This window comes from Anoplopoma fimbria, chromosome 1 (assembly GCF_027596085.1).
Source record: "Anoplopoma fimbria isolate UVic2021 breed Golden Eagle Sablefish chromosome 1, Afim_UVic_2022, whole genome shotgun sequence".
Lineage (NCBI taxonomy): Eukaryota > Metazoa > Chordata > Actinopteri > Perciformes > Anoplopomatidae > Anoplopoma > Anoplopoma fimbria.
In genome coordinates this window covers 862,477-880,598 of record NC_072449.1, presented here as the reverse complement: position 1 = coordinate 880,598, position 18,122 = coordinate 862,477, and the positions used below count along the sequence as shown (strand labels likewise).

Below are 18,122 nucleotides of genomic sequence, written 5' to 3'. Positions count from 1 at the left end.
CACTGCATGATAATCGATGAAACCAATAACAAACTGAATCTTGTTTCTGTAACAATCTCCATCTTTAATATTTCACAAACTGTTTCCAGAGAAATGAGAAGAAAACATTCAAAGTAAAGTTTGGTTAACGTTCGCTCCACTTCCTGTTTGTAAGGCATCAACACGTCGCACCGTTAGCGTGGCTGGTTTACTCACAGATGCTAACTAAGCTAATCTGACGTTAAATCAGACAAAAACAAAAACCTCAAACAGTCGAGGAATCTTTTTCCTGCATTATTTTATTTCTTATGTTTTAGGCCACATGATCCCATTGTGACCAATCAGGTGGCTTGTTTCCTCCCATGTGACCTCACAGGTGATTCCTCCTCACATGGCCCCGCCCACAAGTGATGTCACATGGAAAACATCCAGTCTGAAGGGTTGTTGTGATTTCAGATACAAACAGAGAAGTTATGAAGCTATGAGCTGAAATAATTCATAAACACAGGAAGTGGAGCTGAGATGTTGTTATTATGGGATGGAGCTGAGTGAACATCCAGGAAGTTAGAAATCAGTGAAACTGTTGATAACAGATCAATAAATGGTTTGGTAAATGTCCTCATGTCTCCGCTGAGACAAACAGCTGATTGTATCAATGGAGTCTGGTGTGAAGAGATCAGAGACAACAGGAAGTTAAGAGGAGAAATATTCTAAATATCACTGACATTATCTTTTAGGTGCCTTTGGATCAGAGACATGAAGGAAACTGTGTGGGAGCTTTCAGCCGCAGCGTGTGGTCTTCTTCAGTGGACGCTCTGATGAAGGACACACCATGCAGCAGAAAGCTCTGAACAAAATCAGACACTTTGTGCTTTCAGAAGATTCTTTTGTAAATTTTAAAGTTCAATTGTTGCAGCTGAGATCGACTCTCAAATCTCTGAGAGCCCCTGAACGCATCACCAGAAGCTGCTTTAACAGGTACAGATGATTCTGACGTTTGAATGAAGCCAAAGACCAAAAACTACCTGATTTACTCATGTTACTAAAGTACTGATGGACTGATGTATTGAGGTACTGATGTATTGATCCGGTGATTATTTGGTCTTCTTGTCGGAGGCCAGCGTGTCGTGGAGTTTAGAAACGCACTTCTCAAACTGGTCCATGGACAACGTCCCGTTGTCGTCGAAGAACTCCGACACAGACTTGGTGAACTCGGCTTCACGGAAGTTCCTCGACTTTCCATCAGAGAAGGAAACTCTGAGAGAGTACTGGTCATCAAACCTGAGTACAAAGTACACGTAATTAGTATATCGAATAGACATAAACCTGAGACACAGAGTACACCATAGTAGTAGTACACCATAGTAGATCTTTAAATATGTGTGTGATGAACAGGCTGTAGAGCAGCTGCCTGTCACCAGAGTGCATGCTGGGTAAAGACTCAGACCGTTTGAGGGAGGAGGAGAGCTGCCAGGTGTGATCTGGATCCATTCCAGCCGGATCCTTCTGCAGAGACACCAGGAAGATGTTCTTCTCCTTGTAGGAGGTGTAGAGAGTCAGGATGCCCATCATGATGAAGTACGTGAGGGGGGGGCAGTTAGGGAACAGTAACCATGACGACGACAACACCTGGAACAGTAACCATGACAACAGCAACACCAACCGTCCACTGTAGGACGCCGTTCTCACAAACCCGCTCAGAGACTTGTCCACACGCGGGTTTCACCGTGAAGAGAGCCGTTGGTCTCACCTGACTCAACATACTGGGATCTAAGGTTTAAAACGGGAACAAAACTCTGGACTTTGTTGGGCCAAATGGACGTTTTGATAGCTTGCATAGTTTTTATGACATCACAATTTAGGTTTGAGGAACATTTTGGGAGCGTTTCAGATCTTATAATGGGTGTGTATTGGATGGAATGTTCAGACCTAGAGTGGTGATGTCATCACCAGAGTGGAGAGCAGCTAGAAAGGTATTCTGTAATTCCTCCAAACAGCCTGCTCTGAGTCACAGTTTTCACTCTTCAGACACCATTTTGTGGTAAAACGTAGTAAATGTTGTCCTGGTCGCAGCCATGACACTATGGAATCCAACAGTCTTACACATTTGACTCAATGAGCCTGAACACAACATGAACTCCAACCAACTGCTCCATTAGACTCCATGTTAAATCTGACGTCAATTTCTCAAAGAAAGCAGATAGTTACAGTTTTCTAATCTGCTCTGAAGCTCATATTTTTCAAAACAACAAACATAAAAAATACATCTCTGCGCTCATCAGAGTCTTATCTCTCTGATGATATCAATATGTTGTCCATTGGAATCATGGTTTTATGATTATGAGCAGGAGTTTGACAGCTAGTTTTGTTCAAAATCACTGTCTGCTCTAAACTCTCTTCATTGGTCTGCTTCTCCACCCAGGTGCTCCAATCACCACGGCAACCAGTTAAACGTGAAATATGTCTCTGATTCTTTACAACAAGACGATCGGTGGACCAGGCGGTCCCGGTGCCTCAGAAGGATATGAGATGACGCAGCAGGCCAGAACCGGTCTGGACTCGGGGAACGGGTGCAGGAAGTCCCAGACCAGAGCCAGCATGGCGAACAGACAGGAGACCGTGCAGATGACCAGACGGCCGTCCACCAGCCCGAAGTTCTCCACGTAACCATACTTCTCCAGCAGCACCTGAAGGGGGCGCAGCGTCACCAATCAGCTGGTTATTGATTATTAACTCTCGCTATTATGATAACAGACCTTTCAGAATAAAAGCTGACCTTCTTAGCAGCATCATCCAGAGAGTTCTTCACAGCGGCTCCGTCCCATTTATCGATCTTTACTGGTTTCTCATCGATCCTCCACTGAAACACAAACATAACCCTTATTAGGATTTAGGATTATTATTAGGATTATTAATCAGCGCTTTGCAGGAATCCTTCCTCTTTGAGTTTTCTTTTAAAACGTATTATTTTCCTGAAGTTTATTCTAGTCTTCATTATCATTTATTAATATTAATATCAGATAAACACATATTGGTTATTGATCGTTAGAGGAAACATTTAGTGTCGTCTCAATCAATAAAGCTACAAGAGACAGAATATAGTAAATAATGTAATCAGACAATAGAACAAAAACTAACTTTTACATAAAAAAACTTTAAATAAAACATGATAATGACTTTAAATAAAACATGTTAATGACTTTAAATAAAACATGTTAATGACTTTAAATAAAACATGTTAATGACTTTAAATAAAACATGTTAATGACTATAAATAAAACATGTTAATGACTATAAATAAAACATGTTAATGACTTTAAATAAAACATGTTAATGACTTTAAATAAAACATGTTAATGACTTTAAATAAAACATGTTAATGACTTTAAATAAAACATGTTAATGACTATAAATAAAACATGTTAATGACTTTAAATAAAACATGTTAATGACTTTAAATAAAACATGTTAATGACTTTAAATAAAACATGTTAATGACTTTAAATAAAACATGTTAATGACTATAAATATAACATGATAACATTCATTGATAAAAGCGTTAGCTGCTAGCGTTAGCTTAGCCGGCTAAGCTAACGCTAGCAGCTAGCCGGCTGCAGGCAGCGGGAGTCCCTCCGGCCTGTCCTCCGCTGTGTCCTCGTGGGTGGAGCAGGTGGAGCAGGTGAAGCAGGTGGAGCAGGTGAAGCAGGTGAAGCAGGTGGAGCAGGGGAAACAGGGGAAGCAGGGGAACGAGCCTCACCTTCTCCAGGATGCCGCTCTTCCCGTTCCTCGCAGCCGCCATCTTGTCTTCCGGGATGCGCTGTGAGCTGGCGGCTTCTGATTGGCTCTCAGAGACATCTGACCGCGTAGCTTGCGTCCGCGTGCCCGTGGCGTGCGCGCTCTGTTTTTTTACTCGCACACAAAACATAAAATAATAAAAAAGCCTAAAAAGACATAAAAGAGATAAATGACCATATTTCATAAAAACAAAATATATTTAAAATATTTAACTTAAAGTCAAAGTCCGATGTTTCTCACTCACCTTTTAACATTCACCAATATAATTCATGATATCACTTATAATTCTTATTATTGTGTATTACATTGATATCTTAATGCTGGATTCACATGATTTATCACTATATTCTACATTTAAACAATCCTCTTTTCCTTATCTTTATTATTATCGAACACTAATGTGGCTTTAAAACGTGAATCTTTTCTGCTTCTAAACAATTAATGTTGTAATGTACGGTCTTATTTAAAACCATTTACTGCTGTAGGACTTTATATGTGTATATTTACACCAGGGCTGAAACAGACGACTGCATTAGTCTGTTTACTTGTCTTTATGTTTAATAAAATCACTGATGGTGAAAAGTAACGTGAAGATGTTTAACATTTTGTCCTATAAATGGCTCAAGTTCTGTACTGATTATCAAATGAACTGATGATTAGTTCTCTTTTTAGGTGTTGGATGAAACTGTGCTTTAAGATATTATTATTATTATTATTAATATTATAAGTAGTAGTATCTTCAACTGTGAAATATTTACATGAATACTGCATTTATTTAGACATTTAAATTATTCTTATTTATTCATTTTTACACACTATATCGTAGATCCCATTTATCATAATCATTATTATTATTATCTACACTTATATATTGTTGTACACTTATATATATATATATATATTTAATACTTCCTGAAGAAGAAGAAGAAGAAGAAGAAGAAGAAGAAGAAGAAGACAGGACACAGGTTGTCTCAGGTCTCGTAGGTTTCTTGTTTCAGATCTCCTCTCACACAGAACTTCTGAATATGAATTATGAAGAAGCTCTCTGATCATTTGGCACTCAGCGACTTTAGAACAATACAAAATCTGCATATCTGTGTTTGAGAGTTTAAAAAAAAGCCCTCAGAGTCTCTGAAGAGAAACACTGGAAACTCAGTAACACACAATAATAATAATATAACTAATAATAATAACAATAACAATAACACTCCTCTCACAGATCTAAAGAAGTCCACTCCTCCTGACTGAAGTGTCTCAACATGATTCAAACACAAATCTAAAAACTGCAGGAATGTTAAAGAAATGATTTACAGTGAAGCCGCATTCACATTAAAGTACAAGTACTGCAAGTTTAATGTACTTGTACCCAATACTTGTGCACCGCCATATTTCAGGAGGAAACGTTCTGTAGTGATTCTTTTATAAATACATGAAGTAAAACCACCAGTTTGTGGTAGAAATACTTCAACCTGTTCTTCTACTCTCTATAAACACAGATTTAGGTTTAGAGTTAGAGTTTTGACAGAAAGTCTTTCTTCTGAATAAATAGAGACTTTAACACTGAGGTTCTACTTCTACTCCTCATTTATGTGTTAGTATTCATGTATTTGTACTACGTTTGATGAATACATCTCATTCCTCTCACCTTGTTTAACATTTGTCCACATTATCGTGATTGTATCGAATATTAAGAGAAAAAACTCAGAAGATCTTTGAGATAAACCTTATTGTGAAGGATCAACCTCATCACATCGTTAAACATCGTTAAACGACGTTAAACATCGTTAAACATCGTTAAACCATCATTAAACAACGTTAAACGACGTTAAACATCGTTAAACCATCGCTAAACGACGTTAAACATTGTTAAACGGCGTTAAACATCGTTAAACATCGTTAAACATCGTTAAACCATCGCTAAACGACGTTAAACATCGCTAAACGACGTTAAACATCGTTAAACATCGTTAAACATCGTTAAACATCGTTAAACATCGCTAAACGACGTTAAACATCGCTAAACGACGTTAAACATCGTTAAACGGCGTTAAACATCGTGATAATGTTGATGCTAAATATATTATTTATATTAGTGTTTGTTTATGTTCAGAAGAGAACAGAGAAAGGTCGTGAGATCTCTGAGAACGTAATAATACGACTGAAACCCAGACGACGGCTCACGTTACCACGGCGATGAACGTTGTTATTCATAGATGTTTACGTTGCGGTCCTTAACAAAGAGCTGGTTCTCATGAATGTGTGACTGTGGAGTTTATTCATCTTTCATCTTCTGTCTCGTGGATCAGAACTCTTAATGTGAACGCTGCTTCACACGTAAAACACAAACTCTTCCTTTAAAGCTTTTCTTTACATTTTCACCCCAAACACACCTCGTCCAATCACACGACTCCTCTCTCCTGATCCACACTGGTCTACTACAGTACCCATGAGCCTCAGCGGCACGGAGCCGAGTCCAGAATCCAGAGCGTCAAAGGGCTGAAGAAACGTCCAACAAACGTTCAGACTGGAAGACTGTCAGCACAGAGCTGGACCAGTAACATAGTGGGAGGAGATACTGGGCCCTGAAGACCCCAGACCTACAGGAACCCTTGAAGATCCCAGACCTCCAGTGGCCCCTGAAAACCACTTAATACCCCAGACTTCCGGGAACCCCTGAAGACCCCAGACCTACAGGAACCCCTGAAGACCCCAGACCTACAGGAACCCCTGAAGACCCCAGACCTACAGGAACCCCTGAAGACCCCAGACCTACAGGAACCCCTGAAGACCCCAGACCTACAGGAACCCCTGATTACCCCAAACCTCCAGTGGCCCCTGAAAACCACTTAATACCCCAGATTTCCGGGAACCCCTGAAGACCCCAGACCACAAGAACCCATGTAGACCCCAGACCTAAAGGAACCCCTTAAAGCCCTCAAACCCCAAGTGGCCACAGAAGAACCCAGAAGCTCAGGTACCCCTGAAGACCCCAGACCTCCAGTTTATACAGCAACAATTCTCTTTTTCTTACGAGTCTATAGATTTTTGGTCGATTGATTTAAATCTGTTTTGTCCGTTCGATGTGATGAGTTCAGATTTCAGAATTCAGCTCATTTTCATTCAATTTTTGGTGATTTGCTGGTGAGAAGATCAAAATAAATGTTCAGTTCATGTCCTTTTCCTCGACGGCTTTTTAAACTGCGGTTAAACATTCAAACCTTTCGTCACTTTGCATATATGAACCTCTTCCTGTCTTTGTGCCGAGTCAGCAGACGAACTCTCTAGTGCTTCTTGTTGATTCGTCGGGATCTCCTCAGGCCACGCCTCCTGCGGTGGTTCTGGTTGGACATCCAGGACCGCAGGAAGTACTTGTCGGGGCTCCTCCGGCGGCTGGCGGTCTGGTTCTCCAGGTCGAACTGTCTCTGCAGCTTCAGGGCGATGGCTCGGTCCTGACGCTCCTGCTGGATCTGACGGACGTACCGCTCGTCGAAGGCCTCCTGGCTGGCCGACCGGCTCCTCTTCCGGTCCGAGTCCCGCTCCGAGTCCAGGTGTTTGGTCTTCTGTTCCCGCTTCTTGCCCCTCCTTGAGGTAGACTGGTTGTGGAGGCCACTGTCGGACTCCTTCCTCGGACTCTGTGAGTCCTTTGGCACTAACTTACAGGACTGAAAACCGGAGTTCTTAGTGTGCGGCGAGAACGACTGTTTTCGGCTAAAGAGCGCTCCACCGCTGCCGGATTCAGGAGCGCCGACCGCCGGCTCAAAGTCTGAATTTCCTCTGAAAGTGGACTCGCTGCTGTAGCGGATGGCCGGGACCCGGATCCTCACAGACTGTTTCTGGAAGCAGTCCGTGTCTCCGGCTGGAGGTTCGAACAGCAGCCTCCTCTTGTTGGCGTTCCTGACTCCGTCTCCGCCGCGTCCCGCCGGGGACTGACGGGTCCTGGCGTCCCCCCCCACCGGTCTTGTTGTGGAGCTCATTGACGGGGCTCGTCAGCGTCGCCTTGGAGTTCACCTTGAGGCTCTGGCGGTCCAGCTCGATCTGCCTCCACTTCTGCAGGACGGCGGGACTGGCCTCGTAGCTGGTGTTCTTCTGCAGGCCGCGGGTCAGGTTCCTGGGTGTGGACTTCACGATGGTCGGCTCCAGCAGACGGCCGTCCGGCAGCCGTTTGGGCGGCGTGCACGGCGAGCAGACGATGGGCTTGAAGTGGTTGAGCTCCTCAGAGATGCTGTCATTGCTCTCGGGGCTGATGGAGCGCTCGGGCCGGGGCGGGGGCGGCGCCCATGGGAGTCGACGAGACGACAGCTCTCCAGGCGAGGCGGCGGTCGGCGGTGATGGGAGCCGAGACGGAGCGGCTGTTCTCCGACGAGAGAAGGATTCCTGCTGTGAAGCTGTGACTGATGCCCACCTGGAGAACCGCAGAGGAACAGATGATGAAGAAACTACACCATCCGGGAGTTGATGTTTACACACATATATATATATATATATATATATATATATATATATATATATATATATATATATATATATATATATATATATATATATATACATACATACATACATACATACATACATACATACATATATATATATATATATATATATATATATACATACATATAAAGGTCAATGAGGGGATGTAAATACGTTACTGTCTTTGTCTGTTGGACAGCGTTTTATATTCAGCCTTTTTGGGGTAAAGGGTAAGTTCAATGTCCAGGAGAGTAAAAGTAACTTCTGAAGGCGGTATATACATGTATATATATATATATATATATATATATATATATATATATATATATATATATATATATATATATATATATGTCTAAATATATACATATATTCTATTTATGTGGTATAACCTACTCTGTCCATGAGGGCCGGCTGTGTGACGACCTTCGTCTTCCGTCCTCGGTCCTCCACCGGCTCGCTGCAGCTCTGACTCCTCTGAGCACCACTGAAGAAGAAGAAGAAGAACACAGTCAGCTGGTGTCACGGTCTTGTCAGGTGACATGATGATGTCACCGAGCTCACCTTGAGAGGGCCGCAGAGTTTTTGGTTTTCCTGATGAAGGCCGAGATGTTTCTGATCCTCCTGCTGAAAGGCTCCTCGTTCTCCGAGTCCGACAGAACTCCCTGGAGAGAAAGAACCGTTGAAGAACGCTCATCTTCTGCTTAAGATCCAGACGTCTGATGCTAACGTTAGCGTAGCTCGTTTCTCTGACAACTTAAGATCCAGACGTCTGATGCTAACGTTAGCTAAATAGCTATATATATATATATATATATATATATATATATATATATATATATATATATATATATATAAATATATATAATATATATATATAAATATATATATATATATATATATAAATATATATAAATATATATATATATATAAATATATATAAATATATATAAATATATAAAATATATAATATATATATATATATATAAAAATATATAAATATATATATAAAAATATATAAATATATAAATATATATATATAAATATATATATATATATATATATTTAGCTATTTATAACACAGGTCTTACTGGCTCTTCGTCATGTCGGACTGACTCGTCTTTACAGTTCCTCCTCTTCACCTCGTCTCTGTCCTCAGACGCCAGCTGAAACACAAACCACCGTCAGTCTTTAAACACACCGGGCTTCACACGCTGCTGCGTTCACTGACAGCAGTAAATCTGACTCACCTTCTGTTTGCTGGGTGGTCCTGATACAACGTCACAACATTTTGGGATGAGAGCCGGAGAGACGAAGCACTCTGAAGACACAAACAACACAATCAGTGATTTAAACCCATGATTCAATGTGATCACCGATCCTCTTTAGACGACTCATATACCAGTTAAAGAAGTCTAGAATGATAACAACAAACATTCACTCAACTTTTTTAATCTCATTGTTTTGCACTAAAGTTCTTAACTAGATGAGAAATGTTCTTTTCATTTGTCAGGTGTTTAATTCACACATGAGAAAATGATGTGGTTTATTCATACAGACTATTTATCTATAGAAGAAAACATATCATAAAATGATATGAAGCATTAGCTAAATATGAAATGACCGATGATAGAAGATGTCGGTCATTTAAAAACAGCCCTACGGTACTTTATAAAGATATTAAACAAATCTACATTTGTATATGATATAAGATAGAACCTTATTAATCCTGAAGAAAACTCTAAAGACAGAGTTTCATTAAAGATAACAGCAGAATAATAATATAAACATATATGAACAACAGAATAACAATTGTTAGGAGTAAAGGAAATAATACTGACACTATTGGCAAAACAGAATAGAAACAAAATAATGTAAGAAATTCAACTGAAATAGAAAAAGTAAAATTCAACAACAAAGACTAAATAGAAGAGTAAACATATGAGGTGTAAAAGAAGTGATACTAACACCAATGCCTGATGGAACGAGAATAGAAAAGTAATACTGAGTAATATAGAGTACAGTACTGTAGATTTAATCACACGTGGTCACATGACATCTGTCAAGAGTCCCTGATAACCAAGACAAACACTGCTGGGACAGACAAGACATGATGAGGGAGACACAAGTATTAGTACTAAATGGATAAAAGCGTCTGCTAAATGACTGTAATGTAATGTAATGTAATGTACTAGTACTGTAGTATACTATAGTACTATCGTACTACAGTACTGTATAACTAGTACTGTAGTACTATAGTACTACAGTACTACAGTACTATAGTACTACAGTACTGTATAACTAGTACTGTAGTACTACAGTACTACAGTACTAGTACTTGTGTCTCCCTCATCATGTCTTGTCTGTGTACTACAGTACTGTATAACTGTATAACTGTATAACTGTATAACTGTAGTACACCAGCTCCTCCTACAGCAGTACAAGTCTGGACAAGTCCTCCAACACCTCAGAACCAATCTGACCCAAACTAGAACACAGTTCATCATCTGTGAGCAGCTTTAATACCTTTAACAGAATAAAGCAGCCATTAGACATGATGCTTATTATGATGCTTATTATGATGTTTATTATGATGCTTATTATGATGTTTATGATGATGTTTATTATGATGTTTATTATGATGTTTATTATGATGTTTATTATGATGTTTATTATGATGTTTATTATGATGTTTATTATGATGCTTATTATGATGTTTATGATGATGTTTATTATGATGTTTATTATGTTTATTATGATGTTATGTTTATGATGATGTTTATTATGATGTTATGATGTTTATGATGATGTTTATTATGTTTATTATGATGTTATGTTTATGATGATGTTTATGATGTCTATTATGATGTCTATGATGTTTATTATATTTGTTATATTTATTATGATGTTTATTATGATATTTATGTTTATTATATTTATTATGATGTTTATGATGTTTATTATGATGTCTATGATGTTTATTCTGTTTATTATGATATTTATGATGTTTATTATGATGTTTATTATGATATTTATGATGTCTATTATGATGTTTATTATGATGTTTATATTATGATGTTTATTATGATGTTATGATGTTTATGATGATGTTATGATGTTTATTATGATGTTATGATGTTTATGATGATGTTATGATGATGTTATGATGTTTATGATGATGTTATGATGTTTATGATGTTATATATGATGTTATGATGTTTATGATGATGTTATGATGTTATTATGATGTTTATGATGATGTTATGATGATGTTATGATGTTTATGATGATGTTATGATGTTTATGATGTTATGATGTTTATGATGATGTTATGATGTTTATGATGATGTTATGATGTTTATGATGATGTTATGATGTTTATGATGATGTTATGATGTTTATGATGATGTTATGATGTTTATGATGATGTTATGATGTTATGATGATGTTATGATGTTTATGATGTTTATGATGTTATGATTATGTTATGATGTTTATGATGATGTTATGATGTTATGATGTTTATGATGTTTATGATGATGTTATGATGTTATGATGTTTATGATGTTATGATGTTATGATGATGTTATGATGATGTTATGATGTTTATGATGATGTTATGATGTTTATGATGATGTTATGATGTTATGATGATGTTATGATGATGTTATGATGATGTTATGATGATTTATGATGATGTTTATGATGATGTTATGATGTTTATGATGATGTTTATGATGATGTTATGATGTTTATGATGATGTTATGATGTTTATGATGATGTTATTATGATGATGTTATGATGTTTATGATGATGTTATGATGTTATGATGATGTTATGATGTTATGATGTTTATGATGATGTTATGATGTTTATGATGATGTTATGATGTTTATGTTATGATGTTATATGATGTTATGATGTTATGATGATGTTATGATGTTATGATGTTATGATGTTATGATGTTATTGTTGATGTTATGTTATGATGTTATGATGATGTTTATGATGATGTTATGATGTTATGATGATGTTATGAACATGCTCACCTCCTCCCCGGTGAACGTCCCTCCTGGCCGCCCTGCTGCTCCTCTCCGGGTGGCTCCTCCGTGTCTGTGCCCGGTGGACGCTGCGCTGCTCCTCCGGCTGCTCCTCCGGCTGCTCCTCCGGCTGCTCCTCCGGCTGCTCCTCCGGCTGCTCCTCCTCCGCTGCTGCTCCTCCGCCTGCTCCTCCGGCTGCTCCTCCTCCTGCTGCTCCTCCGGCTGCTCCTCCGGCTGCTCCTCCTCCGGCTGCTCCTCCGGCGGCCCGGGCCCCGCACCCCGCTGCGGGCCCGGGCCGGTCGCTGCTGGCCGGAGTAGCGGGCCGTTCTGCGGACCCTGCGGCCGCCATCTTGCCTGCTGAGTCTTCTCCTCACAACAAGCCCCGCCCCCTCCCTCACAACAAGCCCCGCCCCTCCCTCACAACAAGCCACGCCCCCTCCCTCACAACAAGCCCCGCCCCCTCCCTCACAACAAGCCCCGCCCCTCCCTCACGACACTGCGAGCCGTCATGTGACGTCTGACTCGGGTAAGACTTCAAAATAAAACGCGAATACACATTTGTTTTATAATGACAGTAACGAGCTTAAAACATTAACTATGACTATATAAACATATTATGAGGAGTAAATGAAGTTAATAAAACAAAGTAAACCTGTATGGTGCTACACATGTTTCAGATGTTGAGTTTATTTAATTCAATTTAGTTTAGTTCACCTGTGAATACATCAATAAAACAAATGCCGGGTAAAACTGCTATTTTCTTTGGCTTCTAAAATACATGTTTTTCTATAACACATGGAAACGTTTGTTTTAAAACTAACTTGTTATGACGTCATGGACGTTTTATTGTGAAAGGTGTTGCGCTGCTTAAACCGGAAACAGACTGACTCCACCGTAGAAGAAGAAAAGAGAAGAACAACAACAACAATGGCGGAGAGGAGAGACACGTGCCGGTAGAGACGAGCTGACGGAGCCAGACAGGTAAGAGTCACCTGATAATAACATTAATGAGTTCAGACAGGTAAGAGTCACCTGATAATAACAATTAATGAGTTCAGACAGGTAAGAGTCACCTGATAATAACATTAATGAGTTCAGACAGGTAAGAGTCACCTGATAATAACAATGTTAATGAGTTCAGACAGGTAAGAGTCACCTGATAATAACATTAATGAGTTCAGACAGGTAAGAGTCACCTGATAATAACATTAATGAGTTCAGACAGGTAAGAGTCACCTGATAATAACAATGTTAATGAGTTCAGACAGGTAAGAGTCACCTGATAATAACATTAATGAGTTCAGACAGGTAAGAGTCACCTGATAATAACATTAATGAGTTCAGACAGGTAAGAGTCACCTGATAATAACATTAATGAGTTCAGACAGGTAAGAGTCACCTGATAATAACATTAATGAGTTCAGACAGGTAAGTTCAGAGTCACCTGATAATAACAATGTTAATGAGTTCAGACAGGTAAGAGTCACCTGATAATAACATTAATGAGTTCAGACAGGTAAGAGTCACCTGATAATAACAATGTTAATGAGTTCAGACAGGTAAGAGTCACCTGATAATAACAATGTTAATGAGTTCAGACAGGTAAGAGTCACCTGATAATAACAATGAATGAGTTCAGACAGGTAAGAGTCACCTGATAATAACAATGTTAATGAGTTCAGACAGGTAAGAGTCACCTGATAATAACAATGAATGAGTTCAGACAGGTAAGAGTCACCTGATAATAACATTAATGAGTTCAGACAGGTAAGAGTCACCTGATAATAACAATTAATGAGTTCAGACAGACAGGTAAGAGTCACCTGATAATAACATTAATGAGTTCAGACAGGTAAGAGTCACCTGATAATAACAATGTTAATGAGTTCAGACAGGTAAGAGTCACCTGATAATAACATTAATGAGTTCAGACAGGTAAGAGTCACCTGATAATAACAATGTTAATGAGTTCAGACAGGTAAGAGTCACCTGATAATAACAATGTTAATGAGTTCAGACAGGTAAGAGTCACCTGATAATAACAATGAATGAGTTCAATAATAACAATGTTAATGAGTTCAATAATAATAATAAACTAGTTTAATAATGAACAATGTTAATGTTAATGAGTTCAATAATAATAATAAACAATGTTAATGAGTTCAATAATAATAATGAACAATGTTAATGAGTTCAATAATAATAAATAATGTTCAATAATAATAAACAATGTTAATGAGTTCAATAATAATAATGAACAATGTTAATGAGTTCAATAATAATAATAAACAATGTTAATGAGTTCAATAATAATAATGAACAATGTTAATGAGTTCAATAATAATAATGTTAATGAGTTCAATAATAATAATGAACAATGTTAATGAGTTCAATAATAATAATGAACAATGTTAATGAGTTCAATAATAATAATAATGAACAATGTTAATGAGTTCAATAATAATAATAATAAACAATGTTAATGAGTTCAATAATAATAATGAACAATGTTAATGAGTTCAATAATAATAATAATGAACAATGTTAATGAGTTCAATAATAATGAACAATGTTAATGAGTTCAATAATAATAATAATGAACAATGTTAATGAGTTCAATAATAATAATGAGTTCAATAATAATAATAATGTTTAAAGTTAATAATAGTTTAATATTAATAATAAACAAGTTTAATAGTTTAATATTAATAATAAATAAAGTTTAATAATAAACTAGTTTAATAATAATAAACTAGTTTAATAATAATAAGTTTTTAATAATAAACTAGTTTTTAATAATAAACTAGTTTAATAATAATAATAAACTAGTTTAATAATAATAATAAACTAGTTTAATAATAATAATAAACTAGTTTAATAATAATGTTGTAATCCATCATTAAGTTGTACTGAATAAAAGAACCTCCTGTTAAGGTACAAAGTAAGGGTACCTCTGAGTTTAGTCACTACATCTGAAGGTTTGATGCATTGAAAACATTTAATGATCCATTCATTAATAACACATTAATATTGAGCCTCTGAATGTTCCATCTTAATTAAAGCCAAGGCCCTTTATGGTACAAAGTTCTGGCATGGCTCTGGTCTGAACCTGGTTGAACCGGTTAAATGTGATGTGAGTTTCTCTCAGACAATAAAGTCATGTAAATGTTATCTCTTTGTGTTTAGGACCATCAGTCCAAACCCAAGACCTCAGCTGGATGCAGGGCGGCAGGCCGGCGGTGGAGGTGGTGCGTCTGGGCCTGGTCTCCTACCAGGAGGCTCTGCGGCTGCAGCAGGTCTACGTGAACCGGCACCGGTCCGGTCCGGCTCACGCCCTCCTGCTGTGTCAGCACCCTCCGGTCTACACCACAGGGATCCGCCACAAACCCTACCCGGCCCTGCTGCTGGACCGCCTGCGCCTGCTGGGGGCCGACGTGCACCGCACCAACCGAGGAGGACTCATCACCTTCCACGGACCGGGTCAGCTGGTCTGCTACCCGATCCTCCACCTGGGCAGCTTCAAGAAGGTGAGAGCTGGTCCATCCATCCTGGGTTTGATAAAGTTCAACGTGTGTTAGCGTGTGTTAACGTGTGTTAGCGTGTGTTAACGTGTGTTAGCGTGTGTTAGCGTGTGTTAGCGTGTGTTAACGTGTGTTAGCGTGTGTTAGCGTGTGTTAGCGTGTGTTAGCGTGTGTTAACGTGTGTTAACGTGTGCTAGCGTGTGTTAACCTGTGTTAGCGTGTTAACATGTGATCTGTTCCTGCAGAGCGTCCGCTGGTACGTCGGTGAGCTGGAGAAGACCGTCATCTCCGTCTGCAGCCGGTTTGGTATCGAAGCGTCCTCGTCTCCTCACACCGGCGTCTGGGTCGGAGACAACAAGATCTGTGCCGTCGGTACGACGATCCTCCTCTCTGTCTCCTCCTCTCTGTCTCATCTCTGTCTACTCCTCTCTGTCTCCTCCTCTGTCTCCTCCTCTCTGTTTCCTCCTCTCTGTCTCCTCTCTGTCTCCTCCTCTCTGTCTCCTCCTCTCTGTCTCCTCCTCTCTGTCTCCTCCTCTGTCTCCTCCTCTCTGTCTCCTCCTCTCTGTCTCCTCCTCTCTGTCTCCTCCTCTGTGTCTCCTCCTCTCTGTCTCCTCTCTGTCTCCTCCTCTCTGTCTCCTCCTCTCTGTCTCCTCTCTGTCTCCTCCTCTCTGTCTCCTCCTCTGTCTCCTCCTCTCTGTCTCCTCTCTGTCTCCTCCTCTGTCTCCTCCTCTCTGTCTCCTCCTCTCTGTCTCTCCTCTCTGTCTCCTCCTCTCTGTCTCCTCCTCTGTCTCCTCCTCTCTGTCTCCTCCTCTCTGTCTCCTCCCTCTGTCTCCTCCTCTCCTCTCTGTCTCTGTCTCCTCCTCTGTCTCCTCTCTGTCTCCTCCTCTGTCTCCTCTCTGTCTCCTCTCTGTCTCCTCTCTGTCTCCTCCTCCTGAACCTGTCTGTTGATTCATGAAACATCTTTCCTCAGAGTTGTTGTTAATCGTTTGGTGTATTCATCTATTAACTACAACCTCTTAAGGTACCAATGAAAGGCTTAAAGGCTTAAACATAGCATGAGATAAACCTTTAAGAAAGCTCTTGTGATCAGTACATCAGCTGATCACTGATCAGTTGTGTGAGTTCGTCTTCTCGTTGTGTCTTTCAGGAATCCACTGCGGTCGCTACGTCACGTCTCACGGCTTGGCTCTGAACTGTAACACCGACATGTCGTGGTTCGGCCACGTGGTGCCGTGTGGCATCGAGGGTAAAGGAGTGACGTCGCTGAGCGCCGAGCTGCAGAGAGACGTCAGCGTGGAGGAAACCGTCCCTCACCTGCTGGACGCCTTCAGGGAACACTTCAACTGTCAGCTGACGGACGGACGGACAGCTGACAGTGAGCTCGACAGCGGAGGATCGTCAGCGTAGAAACTGACTTCATGGATCAGAACATCTGTCTGATCCACATGTGCAGCCTGGCCGCTAAAGAGGCCCTCAACCTCCTTCGAAGTTAACAATTTACCTTCAGAAGCCTCTGAATTCAGAGCGCCATACATTTAAGGTTTAGATTCAACTTTGTCTTTTTACCATTAAAACCCATCATACAGACACCTCATTGTAGTGCAATCCTTTAGTCCATCCATGTTGTGTTTACATGGAGTTCTGCTGTCGCCACGTCAAAACAGGAAAATAAAAGAACCAAGGCCTGAAAGAGTCGTTTTGTCTTTAAAGTATAATATATGATGTTAAACCAGGAGACAACATGTGTTTCTTTAAAGTGAAGTCAATGCTTCCTGCCTTAAAGCTGCATTCTCTCTGCTGTCCACCAGGGGGCGACTCCTCTGGTTGTATAGAAGTCTATGAGAAAATGACTCTACTTCTCTCTTGATTTATTCCCTCAGTAAACATTGTAAACATGAGTTTATGGTCTCAATCTCTAGTTTCAAGTCTTCTTCAATACAGCATGATGTTCATTTAGTAAATGATGCTCCATTTAGAGTCAAACAGACCATAAAGCAGGGGATGCTTTAGGGCGGGGCTACACACTGATTGACAGGTCCACACCAGAGACGTATACGGCGTCTCTACGTCACTCCTCCTCACTCCATATATGGTCACTTCCTGTTCACTGGTAGTGAAATCCAAGATGGCGACGGCAGAATCCCCGAACATGAGGCTTCAAAACGACTAACAATGTGTGACGTCACGTCCACGTCTTATAAACAGTGTTTGGTTTAAAAACGTTAAAAGTTAAAAACTATAAATCTGACCGACTGTCACTGAGCCGCGTGCTCCTCTACCGAACTCTACCGAACAGCTCCGGACTCTACCGAA

The 18,122-nt window shown here is 39.8% G+C and overlaps 3 protein-coding genes across 3 annotated transcripts; 1 reads left to right on the top strand and 2 right to left on the bottom strand.

The window, feature by feature from the left end:
- Positions 1-40: 40 nt before the first annotated feature.
- Positions 41-3,834, bottom strand: spcs2 (signal peptidase complex subunit 2). The gene is made up of 5 exons (XM_054596961.1): positions 3,737-3,834; positions 2,756-2,839; positions 2,507-2,666; positions 1,427-1,562; positions 41-1,260 (listed from the first exon to the last, which is right to left on the bottom strand). Exons 1-5 carry the CDS (start codon positions 3,776-3,778, stop codon positions 1,074-1,076), a joined length of 609 nt encoding a protein of 202 aa, XP_054452936.1. The 5' UTR covers positions 3,779-3,834; the 3' UTR covers positions 41-1,073.
- A 737-nt stretch (positions 3,835-4,571) lies between these two features.
- On the bottom strand, positions 4,572-12,637 carry rnf169 (ring finger protein 169). The gene is given in 8 exon segments (XM_054598880.1): positions 4,572-7,733; positions 7,735-8,056; positions 8,058-8,176; positions 8,644-8,734; positions 8,812-8,912; positions 9,339-9,413; positions 9,498-9,568; positions 12,298-12,637. Coding segments are annotated over 8 exon segments (1,797 nt in total). The 3' UTR covers positions 4,572-7,055.
- Positions 12,638-13,168: 531 nt separating this feature from the next.
- Positions 13,169-17,587, top strand: lipt2 (lipoyl(octanoyl) transferase 2). The gene is made up of 4 exons (XM_054596548.1): positions 13,169-13,269; positions 15,475-15,815; positions 16,055-16,181; positions 16,957-17,587. Exons 2-4 carry the CDS (start codon positions 15,507-15,509, stop codon positions 17,214-17,216), a joined length of 696 nt encoding a protein of 231 aa, XP_054452523.1. The 5' UTR covers positions 13,169-13,269; positions 15,475-15,506; the 3' UTR covers positions 17,217-17,587.
- Positions 17,588-18,122: the final 535 nt, after the last annotated feature.

Excerpts from the sequence above, each read along its gene's own strand:
- spcs2 (XM_054596961.1), bottom strand. The coding sequence starts at position 3,778 with ATGGCGGCTGCGAGGAACGGGAAGAGCGGCATCCTGGAGAAG. Across the intron at positions 2,667-2,755 it reads TGGATGATGCTGCTAAGAAG|GTGCTGCTGGAGAAGTATGG; the intron begins GTCAGCTTTTAT and ends CGCCCCCTTCAG. Across the intron at positions 1,563-2,506 it reads TCTGGCCTGCTGCGTCATCT|CGTACTTCATCATGATGGGC; the intron begins CATATCCTTCTG and ends GCCCCCCCCTCA.
- lipt2 (XM_054596548.1), top strand. The coding sequence starts at position 15,507 with ATGCAGGGCGGCAGGCCGGCGGTGGAGGTGGTGCGTCTGGGCCTGGTC. Across the intron at positions 15,816-16,054 it reads ACCTGGGCAGCTTCAAGAAG|AGCGTCCGCTGGTACGTCGG; the intron begins GTGAGAGCTGGT and ends CTGTTCCTGCAG. Across the intron at positions 16,182-16,956 it reads CAACAAGATCTGTGCCGTCG|GAATCCACTGCGGTCGCTAC; the intron begins GTACGACGATCC and ends TGTGTCTTTCAG.